Source organism: Aphelocoma coerulescens, chromosome 2 (genome assembly GCF_041296385.1).
Source record: "Aphelocoma coerulescens isolate FSJ_1873_10779 chromosome 2, UR_Acoe_1.0, whole genome shotgun sequence".
In the NCBI taxonomy this organism is placed as follows: Eukaryota; Metazoa; Chordata; class Aves; order Passeriformes; family Corvidae; genus Aphelocoma; species Aphelocoma coerulescens.
The window spans coordinates 49,441,546-49,462,080 of record NC_091015.1 but is presented as its reverse complement, the minus strand read 5'-3'; the positions used below and the strand labels follow the sequence as shown (position 1 = coordinate 49,462,080).

The window sequence follows — 20,535 nt, the reverse complement described above, 5'->3', positions numbered from 1 at the left end:
CACGATCACATGGGCTCCAGCTAGACTTTTGAGCTCTGGCAGAGATCCAAGCTGCAGATGGTTGGAAATGCAGCCTGAAATCAGTGTGTGGTTGATGAATTACTCCTTACACCTGACCCCTGCTTCACACCAGGCACCAAATACAATCTGAACACTACCAGCCAGAGAAGCCCTGTCAGGCATCTCCGTATCTGGAACGCTTTCTTCAAGGCCTTCTGTATGGCCAGATGGTCAAAAGTGGGGAATGCCATAAACCCACTAAACAGAAACGTGAGTGACAAAAGAGCACGGGATTGGTAGGCACAAGGTGAAGAGAGGCAAGAGCTTTGCACTGACTCCAAATACACACTTTCTAAAAGACGGTGATGGAGCAAGGAGGGAGGTATGGTCATGCCACACAGCTGAAAGAAGTCCCCAGTTCCCTCATGCCAAATGATGCCCTAAAAAATGTCAAAAAGGAGACATAACACACACCCGAATGTGTGCCCATAAAATCACTATATCAAACTTAAACTCTTCTGAGTACACCTGTTTGAACTTCCTAATTGTTTTTTTCCTCAGCTGGGGCACATATCTGTCATTTCAGGAACATATTCATTGAGCCCTCTTGCTTGCAGGTCAATCTGAATACCTTTCACAGCCACAGAGAAGGGGTTTTATTCAGGTAGGTGTTGGGAAATCACACTTCTTCCTTTTGCACGTGTTCACACGTGCATCAGGGCATATAGAGATGAAGAGGTACTGTGGGTACTGTAAACACTGCCTCTCCTTTTGGGGTGTTTCAGCCATCTGACTGGGTTACAGAGTCAACACCATGAGAGTTAAACCACCAGACCCAAACCATGACTAATAAGTAGGAAATATCTGGAGAATGCATGAAAGCAAACCGCACGGAAATAGCTGCTTAACTGGCATATTTTTACCCCAAGTGCAGGTATAGAGATCATAAACCAAACAATTTCTGTTGACAGGTAACTGTGGCACCTCCTGCTTTCTACCCAAGTGATTCAGGCTTTTTCAGTAGGCTGTTTGCAAAGAAAGCTGACCCCAGCAAGAGGTCTAATCATAAGCTGCAGAGGACAAAGATAAAACACATCACCTACTAAATCAAGAAGACTCTTTCAAATATATTCAGAGTTAATATTTTTCTCCCCTTTTTCACATCATTACATGATATTTCATAGTGCTTATTTTTGTTTTCTTCTGTGCTAAATGGCAAAGAGAAAAGAATTTCCTTTGGCAAGCAAGAAACAAAAGAAAAAAAATCAGACCATAATGCAAGATTTGGCACCATTAACATTTTACATGACAATTTACAACATACTCCTGTAAACCAGCTGTTTGAGTAGTTACACCATCAGCAAGGATGCAACTAAGGAAATTCTCTTAATATCTTGAAAAAAAATTTAAAAGTACTACAGATTCTCATCAGATATACACAAGCTGAACCACCTCCCTGCAATATATTTTGCAACAAGAACACAAGACCATGCTTCACGTACAACAGTAACCAGAAACACTTACTCTGAAATAAACTCCTATGCCAGTTGGACCCCACTCTCAGCATCTGTCTAAAGAAGTTCCAAAACTGTACTTTCAAACTGAAGTTGTCAGACAGCGTCACACCAAAACGGAAATAAGGTTATGTCTTTCCTCAAACTCAGTGCTTGTCCTTAAGAGATGTATTAAATTCCTTGCAATTGTCTCTTAAGGATTCGCACCCTCCTGTCAATTTCTTTTTTGGATGACAATGGCTTTTCCTAAACCTGAAAATAAAGTTTTAGCTACAGTGGTTGGCATTTGATAATGAAGGAGCACAAGTAAATTGAATGAGTGCATGCCACAAAAGGCCACAAAACACTAAAAAGTTAAAGCAATCAGACAAACATATGGAATCCATTTTTTCTATTTATAATCCCATTATCCATATAGCTATTCATTTACACCCTTTCTGCACAACAACGTGCTAGCCACGTTAGAAGACACACACACAGACTGTAGGCTGAAATCCTGCGCAGCTCCGTGGTCCCCCGTGAGAAGGACGTGATGTACAGTAATGCGGTACTTCTCAAAGGAGAACCAAGGCAACTTCACCAAACAAGCAAAGCAAAAGCAGCACTTCACCCAAACATGTTGGGGAATATGGATTTCCAACTTTGCCTGTTGAACACGCTGCCACTCTGAATTTCAGAAGCTGTAGAGAAATGCTGTAAGAAAGCCTAGAATTTCTTTCTTAATGACAAATGAATGCAAACACCCCCCCCCCCCCCAGCATGCATGACTATGAGCATAAAAACACATTCTTTCTGTAGAGCTGACTCCTACCATGCTTGGTACAAAGAACAGTTTTTGGAAAATAAGAAGCTGAAGTTCTCAGGCCGGTTGGAATCATACAAAGGTTTATTTATACGTGTTGCTCCAATAGGGATGATAAAAGATACAGCTCTCCACCACAAGATTATTTGATTACCCAGCTATTAGCTTTAGACATACAATGGATCTAACTGCTTTAAAACGTCCCAGAAGCTGATGGCTAGCTTTAAGGTAACAAAATCCAGATGCTGCCTGTCTGCACTACTTTAAAGTCTTATGGTCTATGGAAGAGAAATACTTGCATCTGTATATATATATATATATATATATATATATATGCACGTGTATGTATGTTTATTATTTAGAGTTTATGTACACGCTTAACTGTGGACCAAGCAAAATAAGAAAAAAAAAACCTAAAATGTATCAGCGATTTAAAATTTTACCTGTCCTTACTGTAATAGTGCAAGTGTGCCAAGACAGATGCACATGACTTTTCACAGGGTTGATAATTTTATATACCGGCTATAAAAATGCATTTAAGATATATTTTAAAGCAAGGGGTTAAAAAAAGTCATGGTACAGAAAAGCTATTGTTTCTACTTTAAGTTCAAATATTAGGTTAATTTTCACAAAAAGCTTATTTTACAAAGTTAAAAAAATGAAGAAAAAAAAAAGGACAACTGGCAAAATGTAAGCTACGTGAGTAAAAGGCATGGAATGTCCAATATATCTCCTCCAATACTTGAGGCTATTGTTCTTTCAAAAAAACACCATCAATTGTTTCATGTCCTTGGCTTGCCAGGTTTTGAGGAATAGCATCAGCCTACGTCCCCCAATCCCCCAAACAGTTAAAGCTATAGGCAATATTGCAGTCAAGCTAGTGACAGGCTGCTGCTGCAACAGCAACATTACACACTAAATGGTCACAAAGGTAAAATGCTATTTGGATTGACCTTGAAAGGAAAGGGGGGAGAAATGATAAAATTCACTCCAAAATACAAAATTATAAAAAGGATGAATTTTATACCAAAAAAAAAATCTGCATGATGCAGTGAAAGAAACAGCAAAGAAGCGAGAGGTAACCCTGCCATGAATTACAAGGCTGTAATCATATTGAGTGCTTCTGGTGTCATCACAACTCCAACCAGCCTGAATCACAGTTTTTACAATTAGTTAATTTATATAATGCAGTAGTCGGGCTATAAACGTTAATGGGAAAGTAATCTTTATTAACAAGGAATATAACTTATTCTTTCACAACTGCAGCCAGATCAACGTGCTTCAAACCAAAAGTCTGGAGAAGTCAGCCTCCCTTGTGGCACTTCACCACACATAGATGCACATGTCAAATGTCCCATGTGTTAAATTTGCCACAGAAGCATAATGTGTCTATGTGCACACAGTGCCACACGCACGTGTGTGTGCCCTGCCTGCACCCTTTTCCCTCCTAAAGGATGTTCGTTTATTTACTGAAACTGTTAATCTGTGGCTGTGAGGTTACACTTCACCTTGTGAAGTGTGTATTTTTTCCTTTTTCTGTTCTCCAAATAAAGTGTCCTGACAGGGTTTGCAAACTTTCGGTTTAGGGCTTTCTTTTGTTACTGTCCTTTGGTCACACAGGAAATCTTTTCACGGAACAGACTATTATACAATAGCATTATAAAAGTAAGGCTTTAATTAACTAACTCATGGCCAGGTAGCATAGACTTCACTCAGCCTCTCTAGGAGAGGCAGGCCTGCTTTTCAGTCTGCTGGCATTTTAAAAATTATTAAGGAAAGAAGAAAGAAAACGGAAATGTCCGCGCTTGGATACACTCTCCAAAAGTAGTTACCCTCTATTTCTAGACCTTCTAAATGCAACAGAGTACAGCCATGTCATCCTCGATATTTAATGAAATATTAAAAGCAGTGCAATGCACTGAAACAAACTCCACCAGATTTACAGTCAGTTAGCTCCAAGCTCTCCTCCGATTTCCACAGCATCTCCTCCTGAGCTGATTAAAAGTTTGAGTTGCCACAGACAGCTTTTCTAACAGCAAAATGGTTTTAAGCTGTGATAAACCGTAGAGATCACTGGAAGAGCCACCAAAAGTGTTTCATGTCCGATGCTGTCCAGAGCAATTTTTATCCCATGCCATAACAAACACACTACCTGCCCGCTGTTACGATAGCGTTAACCGCACTGTTCTCCCCAAACAATAAAAGGAATTAGCCGACGCCAGCAGCCCTTGGGAAAAAAAAAATAAATTAAAAGAAATAAAGAGGAGGTCAGACAGTAACCTTCCTGCCTCTCTCACGCCTGCTTTCTGCCTACCAGCTCGGCTCTGTGTAACACCAAACCCGAGGAAGAGACAGAAAAAATCGCCAAAGAGAAGAGGCGAGCCCGCAGTTCGCGCCGCTCCGCTCTCCATCCCCCGCCAGGCGCCCGGCCCCGCCAGCCCTTACCTTGGTTTGGAGATAGTGGGGGTAGTAGTAGGTGTACTGGGGGTACATTGGCTGCTGGTCCAGGCGTTTGCCCATGTAGCTGGAGTCCTTCTGGCTGGTGCGGGGAACTCGTTGGCAGGGTGTAGTGCCCCAGGGCCTTTCTTCCTCTCACGCCGCTATTCCTGACAGCGCGGGCGACAGAGAAGGCTGCCGAGACTTCCTCGCCGTCTACCGCGCGCTACTTCCAGCGCAGCCAAAAACGCGCCCGCACGAACATACATATACGTGTGTGTGTGTCTGTGTGTGTGTGAGCGCGAAGGGGTGTGTGCGGGTGTGTGTGTGCGTGGGTGGGTGGGTGGAAGCCCCGTGCCCGGGTGCCCGCGGCGGAGCAGCCCGCCTCCCCCGCTGGCAGCAGCGTGCCTCCGGCGGTGCCCGCTGCCCGGCTCGGGAGGGAACCGTCCTGCGAGAGGAGCCGGGAAGACAGTGCAACTCCAAATCTCCGCAGAGCCGCTCGCTCGCTCGCTCGCTCTCCTCGTCCTCTCCTCGGCTCGCCCCGCTCTCGAGCCCTCCCCTCTCGCTTCCCCACCCACCCCCCTTCTAACCAAATTAAAAAAAAAAAAAAAAAAAAAAAAAAAAAAGAAAAGAAAAATAAAGAAAAGAAAAATAAAGAAAAAAAAAAGAAAATAAAAAAAAAAGGGGGGGGAGGGAAGAGCCTTCCCCAGTCTAGTTGCCGCTGCCTCCCTCACGGAGTGACATGGTGCTCCGGGCTCGTCCTGTCTTTCATTCAAACCCCCTCCGCGCCGCGCCGCCGGTGGGAGGGACCTCGGCGCGCCGCTCCCCCGGGAGGTCGGCGCAGGCCGCGCGGCCGCCTCCGCGCCCCCGCCCGCTCCGCGCCCGCGCCGGACCGGGCAGCTCCGGAAAGCGGCAGTGGGACTCGGGAAATCCTAACGCCGCGGAGAGAGACCAGCCCCAAAACGCTGTCTTGTATTTATGATTTTAATTTATATATATATATGTATATTTTTTTAACAAACGGGCGGGGGAAGGTCACGGAGCCTGGTCGCCGAGCAGGGAAGTCCTTGTCGTCCTCCCCCTTCAGAAAACTACTCCGCACCATCATCCGGCACTTCGCGGAGAGGCGACCCCGGGCCAGACATATTAAATACATACTTTGTTAGACCGCTTATATAAGACTTGGTTTATTTAAAGTTGGAACAAAATGGAGGAAGAGGGTAAAGAGGAAATTCGGCCGGCCTGACGTGCGGGTGCCTTCCCCCAGACGTGTGAAAATACCACGGTGCCACAAAAGTTCCCCGCGGCTGCGTTTCCCCCGGCCGGACTCCCCCGCACGCAGCAGCTGCCGCCGCCGCCCGGGCCCAGGTGAGGGCCAGGTGTGGCCCCCGCGTCCGGCCGAGAGCCCCACACCTGCTACAGATCCCAGGCGTGCAGGACCTGTGTCAGCACCGCGATCCCAAATATTTATCCTCCGAAAGAGTCGAAGGAAGAGTCTGTCTTATAACAGGGCTATAAATCATCAGGAAAAAACAGTGCGTGAATAACAAAATGTTTCCTCTTGTACACAAATCCTAGCGTTTCTCCTTTTTTAAAATAACTTATTTCTTTAACATGTCATCAGATTCCTGGGCCTTTCTACAGTGGTTTTGCCTATTTATAAATTTCTGGGGAAAAAAAAATGTGGGACAGCAGTTTCTTTTTGTTTTTATTTAAATCATCCATAGTATTGCAGCGCGATTGTCAGCTGCTGTATTATCAACCAAATTGCTTCCAAAAAAAAAAAAAAAAAAAAAAAAAAGAATTATAAAAAGAATTTCTTTAAAGGGACACTTCTCAAGGCTGATAGAGCTAAAATTAGACTTGCCAGCTGTGTTTTGGTTTGCGGGCACGTGCTTGCACATGACAGGAACATGGAAATATCACGCTTTACTCTGGCAGTTTGCTGTTCTCATAAGCAGAGGGTTTTGGTATGGATCCCCATAACAGCCCCATAGCCAGTTAGTCCATGAGCAAAGGAAAGCAGCTGAAGGAAAAAGGCAGTGCAGGAAGCCATATACACGCTCAAAATATACACTACACACTGCCTATACACTGCGCTTTCATCACCAGGCATTAATAATCGGTGGTACTTAGTTATCAGCCCTCTGCCATACAGTGGGAGCACCATGCCATGCTTGCACAGCTATTTGCCTCCTGTTGCAGGAGAAAAACTTCTGCTAAACGAGTGCTCTGTTCCCAGAGCACTGTCCAGGCATTCAGTGGGTTCTTGCACACCCGGATGAGCCCTGTGGGGCACTACCATCTCCCAAGCTTCCAACAGATTTTGAAGAAAAGCCTGGTTGGGTAAACTATTGAGTATTTTCATTCCCTAAAGAATTCCAAGCTGACCAGGACCATGTGGCCCCTCTTCTGAGGGTCCCTCTTTTTCATTCATCTTCTCTTCTGAGAAGTAAATTTATAAAAAAGAGAGGAATGGGAGGAGAAGCCTGAAATCCCCGCCCCTCCCAGCCCTACAGTTTGTATCACTGCTCAGCTTTAAATATGCTGCCTCTCATTGTAGTGCAGGATACTCCCGTGATATTCCTGCTTACACTTTCTTCTTCCCCTTCCCCCTGCCCGGCTTTCCCTGAGGGTGAAATAGACTGTTTGAGGGTTGGGATCTGCAGAAGTGAATAGTGATTACTTGACGGTACGTGATACTTTGAGCCGAGACAACTTTCAGATTGTTCTTTCAACTGCCAGAATTAAGTTGTTGTGCTTCTCTCCTCACCTTCTCAATTTTCCCTCAGGATATTAACACAGTTTTTCTTGCTAAGCGGTTTGCTTGTAGAAGTGGATGTAACCAGATTTGGGAGAAGAAAGAACCTATGTGTGCAGGGTGAAATAAAAGATAAATACTAAAGGAAGTAGAAAACTGTGCATTCTGACAAAGAAATCTACATGAACATGCAAGGTTTTCCACGGTCATTATTTTAAATCCAGGAAGGGCTGTTTTGGCTATATCATCTGACTACTGTGAGTATTTCAAACCATGCCATAACATTTCAACCCAAGATTTCCACACACTCCCTCATCAGATGCACTGGTTAGTAGCTCCAGCAGTTCTAGCAACTAAGAAAAGGTGGAAAGCTTCAGGAGAAGTCGGACTATTATCTGAGTGGGTAACAGCTCCACCTTTCTCCAGCTGTCTCTCAGCAAAAGTCTTCAATATGCAGATGCTTTGGGTTTCCCTTTTCACCTGTAATCCTGACCAGGTGCTGAGCAGACTCTGCTGTTTGCTCTGAGTGCTCAGCATCTTGCATGATTGAGCCTTCAGAGATGCAAGACAGAGTGGAGGCAGCAAAAATAGGAATTCAATATAAAAGAGTGGGGGGCCAAGGGAAGAAGACAGGAGGCAATATAGCATAGCAAAAATGCAAATGAACAGCCACAAAAGCAGATTTAGATAGCATACAGCCTCTGAACAAATGCTAGTGCTGGAAAATGGAAAATTTCCATTTGCAAAATACAGACATCAAAAAGATCATCTGTGACTTGGGAGCACACTGTTTAAATAGAATCCCCTTCATTTCTGGCCTGTGCATTTGAATAACTGAATCCACTTGCAAACTGAAATAGCAGTTTGCCTACCGAGTGTTAAGTATAAATGTTCCTCAAAAGAAAAGACAAGCTGTTCGATCCCAGTGAGCAACAGTGAGCAAACTTCACAACTGTTTTTTTCTTCCTGTGGGAGGGCTCATTATCAAGCCCCAGCCAGTCCCAGCCTCAGGAACCCAGGGAGTGAGCCAGGTCGCAGTGCATCTGCAAAGACACTGCTGCCACTGGTGTCACTGACCTGAGGGCAGATTCACAAGCCAGGTGAGTAGTAAGAATCTTTTCAATGAGAAGTTTAGAAATGAAATTAAATAAATGTGAACACATCGTCTGTAAACTTGACAGCCAAGTACATTCAAAGGCACGAAAGGATATTTAACCCAGTGACAACCAAAGCTGTGGATAAGAAACCTGGAGTTAACCGACAGAAGGCAAAAAAAAGAGAGACTCATTCTCCTGGCAGCCTAAAGTATAGAAAAATCACATATGTTTGGATGTATTTTTACCTTTCATAGAATGCAAATTTCTTCATTCACAAAAACTGAGTTAAAATAAAAAAGCAGACACCTAGTAGAAAATCCAGGAGCTTTTATTTGATAAAATACAATTCTACTCACACTTTTTTTTTTTTTAAAGCCTTTTATCTATCCTATTAAAACATTCTAAAGTCATAGGTATCAGAATCAGGGAGCAATTCAAACATTTTCTAGCTCCTTGCTCTTGAAAAGCAGCAATATGTATTCTAGAATATTTAACTTCTGACAAAATTATGCCAAAATTTTCTAAGTTAGGACTAGAGAAATAGAGATACCACCACCTAAAGCAATATAATAGGTTAAACAAAAAAAAAAAAAAGAACAATTATATTTGGCTTACATTTTTTACCCTGTCTCTCTACTTTTATTCTCTCTTTTTACTCATTAAAGCTATTACAAAGGAGACCATAGTGATGCTTGACAGCTTGTTTACAATGGATTACAAGAAGAGCACTGATTTTATTTTTAGATCTGTCAGCTCCTTCAGTCCAGCTACCTTAAAACTATATTGATGAACACAGAATTTTACTATTTAATGGATCATTTATCAAGCTGATTTACCTAAGGAGAGCTAACTGAGTTTCTAAGAAGTGACATATCCTGGTGCAGCCATCAGTAAAGCATGTGATAGCCACAGAGAAAGTGGGGGGGGAAAGACACAGGGGATCAGAACACTTAAGTCAACAAGGACAGCATTAAGTGTCTGGGATTGACAGAACCTCTCTGAGTTGGAGGATGCTACCGTTTTCAGGTGCCCTCCTTTCATAAGAGACCAAACACCATCGGAGGTGGCTTTACCCTCACACACACACACCCCCCTTCCCTGCCTGCATGAAAAAACCCAACAGGTTTGCTCTCCAACCTTCAGTACTAACCATCGCAACACCACAAAGTCTAGAATTAGGCAGAGCTACAGATGGCCTAAAGTGGATCTGAAAGAGTTAATGGATAAGATTTTGGACAACAGCAAAGGATTGCCATCTATCATCATACCTCATTATTTTTCACTTATCATCTGTGTCTTTACATTATGGCTCAGGGGTTTCCATTAGTCTACTTCTACCTAAACACCCAATCCTAAAGGAAATCTTTGGACAGCAGCAGAGTGAAAAATTTTAGATGAAAAGTGAACAACAATGAACATTCACTAAATTCTTTGTGTTTTCCACCTGACATGATCTCTTACAAACACAAGCCTATGAAACTAGCAGTCAGTTGTACAGACAGACTGAAATTATGCACTGATGTATTCTTTCTGCAGATGTTAATGGATACAACCAAAGTAAATAATACTTTTGTCTTGTGTCTACACATCTCTGAACACTTTGCCAGAGTGAGTTCATCCTGAAGTGTGGAAGAGGATTAAGTAACATGACCAGTCAATGGTAATGCCCCAACTGTGACAAAAAATGCGGGGTTCCTCTCACCTCACAAACTCTCATTGCATGGTAAAAGCCACAGCAAATAAGACCAATGGGGAAAAGATTGGTACTTTCTTTCAGTTCTGGAAGGAGTTCATGTGGAGAGAAAGCAGTGCAATGGCAGTGAGATGCAATGTCAGGAAATGGGAGAGAGACATTGGCTGTAGCATATCAGAGGATCACACATCAATAGTTTAGGGCTTTCAGAAAATGCCAGGATTGCACACAGGTTAGAAGACACACGTTTCAAAGGTAACATTTTCTACAGCAACTCCACATCACAAGTTAGTAAATATTGCACCTGGTCTTGAGTCTAAACTCTCAGGATAAAAAAGGCAAACAAACCCCCAAACACTAAGAGGACTAGCCAAGGCCATTTCTCTCTTGCAGCACATTAACTTAATACTACCAGCATTAAATGTGATACGATTCCAGAGGGAGAAAATTCTTCACCTCCCACCTTCCTCCCTCCAAAGTCCTGCTTACTAGTCACTTCCCCCCCCCTTGTTTACTTAAAATTAGATTGTAATCAGGGAGCATGAGATTTTTTCTCTGCAGGAAGTTTATTTCTGAAGGTAATGGGGAGACGTAAATATGCTGCCTGTTTACTGAGGCTCATAAACATATACGAACACATAAACATATACAAATTGTCACTGAAAGAGTTCCAGCAAACATGGAAAATCCTAGCTTTTTGGGGCATGTTTGACTAAACGTTCACCCATCATGTACTGAATTACTTAGTGAGATATTAATTTTGTGCTCCAGCTGAGGGTAATCACAGAACAAACTGGCATTATTCAAGTTACTCTGTGAAATTACAGCAAGGGTAATCTTAAGAACAAAGGCCAGCAGGAGTCGAGCCTCTCAACTTGAAAGGAATTATCTTTTCCTCTAATTGAAGTGAGGGCTGTTTTGTTTTATTTTGTTTTTTTTCTTTCCTTCCTCTTGCTAGATTTCCAACAACACTCTTTGGCAGAAGGTCTCTTTGCAACAGGGTTTTGTGCTTAAAGCCCATGAGCAGGGGCTCATCTGCCTGGGAAAGTTTACTAATGTAATTACACCAGCATCCTCAGCAGCTAGAGTTATACCCACATAATGCCTCGTATGGGCATTCTTCCCCAGGAGAGATTATGCTGGTAAATGCCCCTATTTACACAAACCCAGACTTCTCAGTCCTGTTTTCCTGCTAGTGCTGCTGCTGACCTACGCCATGACCTTGGACAAACCACTTCGCCTGCTCCCTCCCGTCTATGTCTCATGAGTGTCAACTGGAACTCTTTATGATGAGAACGTCTCTATGTTTTTACAGTACCACAGGGGAACCTCAATTTTGGTGGGGCACCAAAACAACACAGCAGAAATCTGTAATAATGTATGTAAACGGTTTGTTGTTCCACCATCCAGACGGCTGCGATTAGAGAATTCACAGGCTGCTGTGGCCTTTTTTTTTTTTTTTTTTTCTGTGGGAAAAAGTTAACAGTAGGCAAGAATGGAAGGTCATTTCAGGTGACATTCCATCACTATCAAATATAATAGATTCTGCTTTCTCCATACTTATATCCTTCCCAGCATGCCAAGACACATTTCTTCTTGACTCTTTCATATTTGGCAGGCTTATTTGCCCACTAAATAACACTTTATCTAATGCTGGCTGTAAATAAGACCTGAAGGAGCCTTTACTAATAATTTCTATTTCATCTCCTGATAGACCCCCTTCTAAAACATGGTACAATTATGGCACTACCCTTGCAATTTCATCCAAAACTACGTGCAAAAGTGTTTGCAAAAATAATTTTTCATTACAACGACTGGAAATGTTATGGTTTTGATGAAATCTCAAACATTACCTTATTTTTTCAGTTTAGTTCAAATTTGATTTTTTGTTTTAATTTTCCCATAAAAATTCTGCCTTGACCCAACCGCAATAAATATTTTTCTACTTGGTCCCCCTGAAAGAGGAAAAATCATAGTCTAAAAAAAGTCTCTAGAATGTTTTCAAAAATATCTTAAGCAAAAACTCTCTTTTATCTCTACACATGCAGGAAAATATTACTTAGGAAATATACAAATGAAATATCCCTATTTAAATCAGTCTCAAGGGAAATGTGTTCATCAGTTGTTTGTTTTTAACTGAAATTCATGACTGGGAAAAGCAATCTGCACTTTAGCTTGTGCCAGTAAGCCCTACAGTAATTCAGAGTCTATTTAGTCCAAAGTATTTTATAAATAAAGAAAAATCGCAGGTTGGGAGGAACTGTAATCTTCAGCCATAACAAAATGGTATTCTTCTCCTTCTCACCTAAACACAACCGGGAACTGAAGTGGAAAGCACAGAAAATCATGTACTAGGACTGCTAGTGCCTTCTTATCAACATGTAAAGCTTCCCTGAAAGCATTACAAGAAAAATTATAAGTGTCCACTAAATATGGAATCAAAAGATTGTGTGTAACGATTCCCAACAGAGGGGGAATTTCCGGCTCTCAAATTCTGTCTCACCAAGATAGGGAGAGAATGCATAGCAAATGGAGAGGTACAGTACTGGGAGTTGGGTAAAAAGTTCCAGGTGCAGGTAAGCTGCAGACTTGAACCAATTCTCCGTTTTTCAAATCAGTTCACTCTTTTACAGGAATAATGGCATTTTTTTGTAATGGGCAGCTTCCATTTACCACAGAACCAGTGCAGCCTGCCGTGCAAAATCAAACCTTATGTCACACTAGATTACTGTCCATCATAACCAAAGAAAACGTATTGAACTGAATATATTTGGTTCAGGAAACCTGTATTTTGTCAGCTGCAGTATAACTCATTGTCCACTAAACAGTACCAAGCCCATTCTGAACAGAGCACACTGTAGAAATGCTTAACCTCCTAATCCTGCATTTGTACACTTGCCAGAGCAAAAGGGAGGGTAATACCTGACACGTAACAAAAACAGGGTTAGGACTGATGTTTTCCTGTACCAGAAAAAGTCTTTGGGTAAGAGATCATTAATTTCCTGCAAACAGACAAATGCTAATTATAGTGAAAATCTTCCCTCTGTTTTTCCCTCTACCATTTCTTTTTTCTTTTCCTTCCTCCCCTCCTTGGTGCATCTTCAGTCTTGTTCATCAAATATTTTTTGCCTTCAAAAAATCTCATCAAATCTCTACATTCTCCTTCATATGAAAGTTATCTGGGTTGAGAATAATTTGCCTGCCTTCTTTTATGTATTCCAGCTGGAGTTTTTAATAAAGCACAAGGACTCAAGGCTACTGTATTTTTATTAGGAGATGGTGGAAACTTTATAGTGATTTCTATTCACATTCAGCAAACACTCTTCCCTATTGTTCTATCCTATTTACCGCTCCCAACATCCTATTCCCAAATAGTTTTTACTCTGTAATCCTTCATCTGTTTTGTTTCCTCTTTATTTCTGTCCCTGCCTAACTGCCTGTCTTGCCAGCACAAGCACTTTCTTTTTCTCAATTTTTCTCTCCATTATTTTTTTCTGTTGCCCCCATTCCTCAGCCACAGATGCTTTAGGCTCCACTTTCTTACTTATGTTGCAGTTCTTTGAATGTAGAACAAAAATATTCACGGGGGGAAAAAGATACCACTGTGCTATTCTTTTTAACTTGGAAATCCATCCTACTAGATGGGAAGAGAGAGCACAGTGTGCCATAAACATCTAAATTCATGTCAGCTGAGGTGCCTCGGCAGGGTTGTGGACTGAGTTAAAATAAAGTAGAAGGTGAGAATATTAAGTTCATTAACAGAGGAAGAATTGGGTCTCATAAACTGAGGATCCAATCAATCTCACCTCTTACTGACTTCTTTTCAATAAAGGGCTTTAAAGACATTTCTGCTAAGTACAGATGTACACAGGTTCCCTTCTCCTTACAATTGCAGGTTGTACACCCCTGATATCAACATGCTTGTCTTCTCAGGATCCTATGGCAGCAAAATATGTATCAGCTTAAAACCTTAAGAGCAGTCTTTCCCAAAGAATTCTCACATCACACACAGCAGGGTAAGAACTAGAAGAAGAAATAACTGAAGAGTAGAAATAACTAAGAAGTCAAAATAACTGAAAGTGAGTAGGAATTAAATATTAATCTTTTGATACAGTTTTTCAGATGAAATACTGACATAAATTCAGCTTGCAGATAATTTGCACTTTGGCTATTTGGTACATTCCCACCAAGTAAAGGTAGATGCTTTTGTACTGTGAAGACCTTGTAGGAGAAAAAAAACCCAAACAATACCTTTATTTCATTTAATTAGGAAACTGTATTTTAGCAATAGCTATTTCTTTGTGCTAGTCAATCATTTGACTGTTTTATGAGAAGGGCCGGTAGTGTTCTTCACTATGGGGGCTTGACATTTCCCATGGTCTCAGACATTCATTGGAGTGAATCACTGGTTTGTCAGATCTCTAGAACTGCAGCTGAATATTTCCATCCTGCAGATCACATCCTCCCTTCAAATTCATGGTGAGAAATTTCAATCAAGCCATTTTTTCTTTTCCTGTTTCTCAAGAAAGATACAATTTTTTTACCTGTGTTGGAATAAAGTGGTGCCAAATGCAGACCAAAATGGCCAATCTCATCCAGCTTCTTCTCCTTGGATAGTGGTTGGAAGGAGCCTGAAGGACAGCAAGGTTCCTTACAACGTGTGGAAGAGGGACCAGAAATTTGGCCAAATGGGTGACTCATTCTAGGGATGTACCTTCTACCTTTCTTGTGAAAACTTTCCAGGTTTGGCCACATGAGGAACACTTGAAAATGCACAGTCCCTGCATCCTCAGCACGTATCTCCTTGAAGTCCCTATACCTGCTTCCCTTCCAGCTTCCATAGACCTCTGCAGAAAGAATAGCACTTTCCTCCCGGGAGCGGTACAGAGCAAGAGGCAGGGATCACAGGCATAGCAAGAGATGCTGGCACAAAACTCCAGTAGTACCGTGAGTATTGCATTATCTCTGCAATTATGATACTGCTGGGCTGTTGGGGTGTTGCCCATCACTCTCTGAGATGAGGAGGTGTGGAGGAGGGAGTACAAAAGGAGACTGAGGAGTAAAAGAGGGATGTGCCTTGGTTACAAGGGGAGTGAAGACAATACATCAAGGCACCGGTGTTGTAAAAGAACCCTGGGGTGAATAAGTGTTACAGTCTGAAGTGGAGAAGAATGAAACAGGGCTCTGGAAATGCCTGTGGAAAATGGGACCTGAGATTAAGAATTGACTAAAATTAAGAATGAAAAAGCAGCAGTGATGGCAACCAGGTAGTTAAGATGAGCCAAATTGATTTGGAGGGCTAGGCAGAACATGAGAGGAGCCAAAATGGGTGAGAACAGAAGGGCACAGAGACATACAAGGGAAAAAAGAGGGCAGCCCTTTTCCCTCTTCATCCTGGCTGCAACCCCCAAATTCCTGACATTGACCACTCCTCCATTGTCAACAAAAATCATCTACACCCAGCAGCAAAGTGGTCCAGCCCCTTCCGGCACTGGTCCACACAGACTATTAAAATGTAATGCTGCCAGACTCTCCATGTCTTTGTGATAAATAGAAAGATTTCAGCCTTGCTGACAATCCATTTGTCAATATGCCATGGGATGGTTTATGCCATTTTCAGGTTCCTCTATTTTTTAAAGCTGAAACCTTTTTCACACGTAAATTAAATTAAAAGAACAAGTGGGAAAATTCCATATGATCTCACATTTAAGGTTAATGAGCAATGGGATAATTATAATGAATATTAAAAAGATAACGAGTGTTCACAGAGAAGCCCGTTACAACTGCAGAGACAACCATTACACTGTAATTTTATACCTCTTGAACACTTGACTTTGCAACCTTAATGCTTTCTTAGCATTGTTTTTGCCTGTGTAATGATATATAACAATCTCTAGACACCATCTGCAGTCCTCATATTTCCTTGATACCTTTCAAATAAATTTTTATACTGAGTATGAGAAGAGGCAAGTGATTATCTCACTGAGCAACAGCCAGGAGATAGTGAGGGATGCATTTTGTTGTTGCCTCTCTGCACCTTCATAATTCCTATCTCAACAGCTGGGACCATGCTACAAACTCTTGGGCTTGGTTCTTCATTTTTAAAGCCTCTGTTTTTAGTTTTTATGACAGTGTTGTAAAAATTTTCTGATTCTGCAGTTTGCTTCGCCCACTGGTCTAACAGTGGAAGCCAAGTTAACAAGGTTTTGGGAAACAATTAAATATTTTGCTTTATTCAGTTAGGGTTGTGGCTGAGAGCATGGCATCAACCATTTTCTTCATTCCCTTCCATCTGACACTGTACCGATTTGCCTTAGTTTTATGTGCTGTCCTTCACTACTGGACTCCTGCTCAGACATGGTACTAGGCACATTTTTTAATTGGAAAGAGGCATTGCATGCTTACAGACTATCATCATATTTCAAGTTTACTGCTAGGAAAAGCCAATATTAATAAGGGCTGCTTTTGCATTTCTTCAGGCATTACAGATTTTAGCTGCAAATGTCAGCTTTTAGCAAGCTCTTAGCTCTTGTTTCCAAAGTACTGTAACAATAATAATAAATGCCCCGTAGGACTGTCCCAACTCCTTGTCACTCAAGCAACTCTGGGTCACCTTAAAGCCACTGCAAGTCCCTGAACATCTGCATCATTCAGACTGGAATCCTAATGTGTACCATATAGCAACCACTGCTACACTACGTGCATGCTTATATGCAGGTGGTTCTCTTGGCAGCTGAGATTTCTGTTTGCAATAAAAGGAAAAAACACTGATTGTAGTGAAGAGCAGACACTTTGGGGGGCCAGCTCAGTGAGCTGACTACCTGTGGAGCACACATTCTCATTTCCAGCCACATGACCCTGAAGCAGTCATTGCAGTCTGAGTGGAAAAGGGGAGTTAACACTAAATAATATTAGATAAGAGTCAATCTCAAGTCAGCACTCTTCAAACAGCAAGAGAAACATGTCTTAGGTGTAAAGTGAGAGATCAAGTAGGAGGAAACAGTAGTGAAGAATGATAGGGCAAATGAAAGACCCTCTCTGCATGCTTCTCTGAATTGGTCTTTTCTATTATTAAGTTCTTGGCTATAAGAGGAAGGTGACAGATCCCATATTCTCAGCATGTCACAGCAAGTCATTCACTTGTTCTTCAGCTTCACAAAGAGCAGTATATGAACATCACCATATTTATATATCTATTTTATGCAATAATTTAGTTGCTGTCTCCTTGCATGTAGGAAACACAGTAATGCCTAATTCAAGAACTAGTTTTGTAACAGCACTAACCAGCAAGACAAAAAAAAGAAAAAAAAATCAGGTGATGTATGGATACTTAGTTGTATAACTCCTACAAGGATGAATGAAAACAGATACTCTAAGTTCCAGCATGCTGCATTGAAAAGGACCATCTCTGAACTGAAATGATGGATGGCTCCCTATATACAAACACTTACACACATGTAACCCATGATCCAAGCAGGCTGGTAGATGACAGGGTGCCATGGCACACTTTGGTCCCACAGGACTGTCTGGAAGCAGTTGGACGCAGCTCAGCAGAACTCCCTCTTAAACATCACAATCATTTCCTGAACCAGCTATTAAAACCCACTTCCAGCAGCAAACTTTGCAAGCTGCACACCCTGCCGCTCACTCCAGCTCCCCTAGGAGCCCTACAGCGCCTGTAGCTCTGCTTGTATGCAGCTCTGGAATACCTTCAGTGCTCAGTCCCCAACTCTGGCCTCCTCCTTAGAGCTGGTGGTTGTTGCACGTCTGCCAGCATGAATACCAGTGCCTTTTGGCCAGGGAAGAGGTGTCATGCCAAGCCTGGGATTTCTGGAATATGATACTAGGATTTCTACATTAGCCTGATGGAGCTTCTAAATTTCCACCTTAGTCACTTTATATAACACAACAGAAAGTATGTTAAAAGACAAGTTGCAAAGTGAACAGCTAAAATTCCTGGTGCACTGGAATTAAGATTCTTTACTCCAGCTTAACTACATCTTTGAGTCTCTTCATTAGAATAAAATCTGCAGAATCACATCTATTTCTAATGGGAGGTGCCTTGCCTTGTTCTCAGTGTTGAATGGACACTGCTAGTCCATATGACAAAATATTTCATATTTTATTTTCTCATCACTTTTTAATGCCATACCATATTTCCTGTACAGCATTCAAACTCTTCTCTGAAGACAGAATTATTAATGTTTGCATAGACTCTCAAGCAGGTTTCTTTTCACTATAGTGACAGTGTGCTTTGTAACACATGTAAATTTACCTTCCTAACACCTGAGGAGACAGAGAACTATGTTCATCTCCACTTAACAGGTAGGCAACCACGGCACATACAAAATTCACCAAAAAGTCAGTGCTGGGTTTTAGTGCACATTTTAAGGAAGGACATACATTTTCAGAATACTGTGTATCATATGGCATAGTTCTGCTCAAGCTTCTGCCAGTCATCAGCCACAGAGTGACCAGTAGCAACACGACCTTCCTGTCCTCCCATACGGGATCAGCTCACCAAACTGCAGCAGCAAGCCTCATGGATATCCTGGCAGCAGAGAGATCTTGGCAGGCAAGTACTGCTCTAAGCCCCAGACCTGCATGCTAATCTCAATCTTCTTGCTCAGTAAACTTAATCCTACTCTTACAGCAACTGAAAAGAAAGATTCCTAATGGGAAAGGATGGGAAATCTTAACAATAAGTAGTTCCATCAACCCTTTTCTATATATAAAATTAATGATACTGAATTGTAAAATTATCAGAGAATGAAGCAATAATTTTATGAAATAGAGAGCTAAAATAGACTCCAAAGGATTAACATCCACAGTAGATTATCCCCTCCATACTAAATTGGGTAATGGATTTCTCTGAATAGGATATTTCTTTATGGCAGAAGCATGAGGTATTCTTTTTAAAAAGATCTGTAATATCTTACTTTACATATGCCTTGTGTTTTCTTTTTCTACTTCCTTCAGTCATTTAGAAGTAGTGATCTTGACTGATGACACAAGTGCATATTCTTGTTGAGATATCCTGATATGATGGAGAGGAACACACAAGCCACACATGATCTTCTTTGGAAAGACACAGCAGAGGTCTCTGCATGAAGATTTCTGGTCACTAATGGAGTATGGTAGGACACAAGCAGGCAAAAATAGCACTGTGGTTAAGATACTGGACTAAACTTGGAAGATATCTTCTGGTTCCTGGCTCTGCTGCAGACATCCTGTGTGTCCTTGGATAAATGCCTCTTGTGAGGCTAATTTCATTTATGTGCTCATGTACATAGTAATGAGTCTCATAAACAGCCTATAAATATAATCACTTGAAATAATTTTTAAGGTACAATCTCATACTCAGTGAGGGATTTCATATTCTCTTGGGAAATGAAAAAGTGTTTTCTAGGCTAAAGGCATGAGACTGGTTTGGAGCCATCTCTATTTCAGTGGCATCTGTGTGCACATTTAAATTTGGCACATGCAGACCATTATGATTAAAAAAGAGTCCGTATTATTTGTGCTACTTCTCATTTTCTTTCTCAGACTGGGATTGTTCCTATTTATAGGAACTCAAACTGTAGGAAGCGAGGAGAGACACATGTATAGATGATGATATCTTTGAAATATGTACTGGCTCTGTGTCCTTTTTGTTCAAAATTCTTGGAAACATCCTGTAAAAATCTGTGTGTGTGCACAACAGTTGTGATTATTCACATAGATCCCACTGTAAATCACAGACTCATATGTACATCTGGAAGTTACACATCTCCACACACACAATATGCGTAGATATACAATTCACAAGTACATTTCTACAGGAAGGGTGGTCCTAGAGCAAAGGCAGTTCTGCCAAATCTGCTAACCAGCATGATATTTCGCCATTTGTCATGCAAGGTACTCCTTTACTGCTTCAGGGGTTTTTTTTGGTGCTCTGGTAGCCTCTGTTACAGACATCCAGAAAGGCCAGGTAAAAAACTGCTGCTCACAGCAGGTCTGCATCAGGTGGGCAGCAGGTGCAATACACCATGGACCCTGGGACTAGCCAGCAAATGCAAACTGTGTCAAGGTTAGAACACCATAGTGCTCCCAGTTTTGTTTGTGGATCCTTATTCAACCACTTCCTTTTCAACAAGAATGATCTCCTCCAACACAAATCTTTGCAGTTGTTGACCCTCTGTGGCTTAGATGAAGCATAAGGTATGAGGAAAAAGTAAATTATAATAGTAAAG

General features: G+C 41.6%; 1 protein-coding gene across 23 annotated transcripts in view; it reads right to left on the bottom strand.

Moving 5' to 3' along the window:
• Positions 1–20,535, bottom strand: part of RBMS3 (RNA binding motif single stranded interacting protein 3) — a 711,765-nt gene that overhangs the window by 440,946 nt on the left and 250,284 nt on the right. For 3 of the 23 annotated variants that reach the window (XM_069007370.1, XM_069007371.1, XM_069007374.1), the window contains exon 1: positions 4,762–5,298. The exons of the other annotated variants lie outside the window; for them this stretch is intronic. In XM_069007370.1, the coding sequence (XP_068863471.1) occupies positions 4,762–4,836 (75 nt within the window). In that variant the 5' untranslated portion in view covers positions 4,837–5,298. Of the gene's footprint in view, positions 1–4,761; positions 5,299–20,535 lie in introns of those variants that run through there. 23 annotated transcript variants of the gene reach the window in all.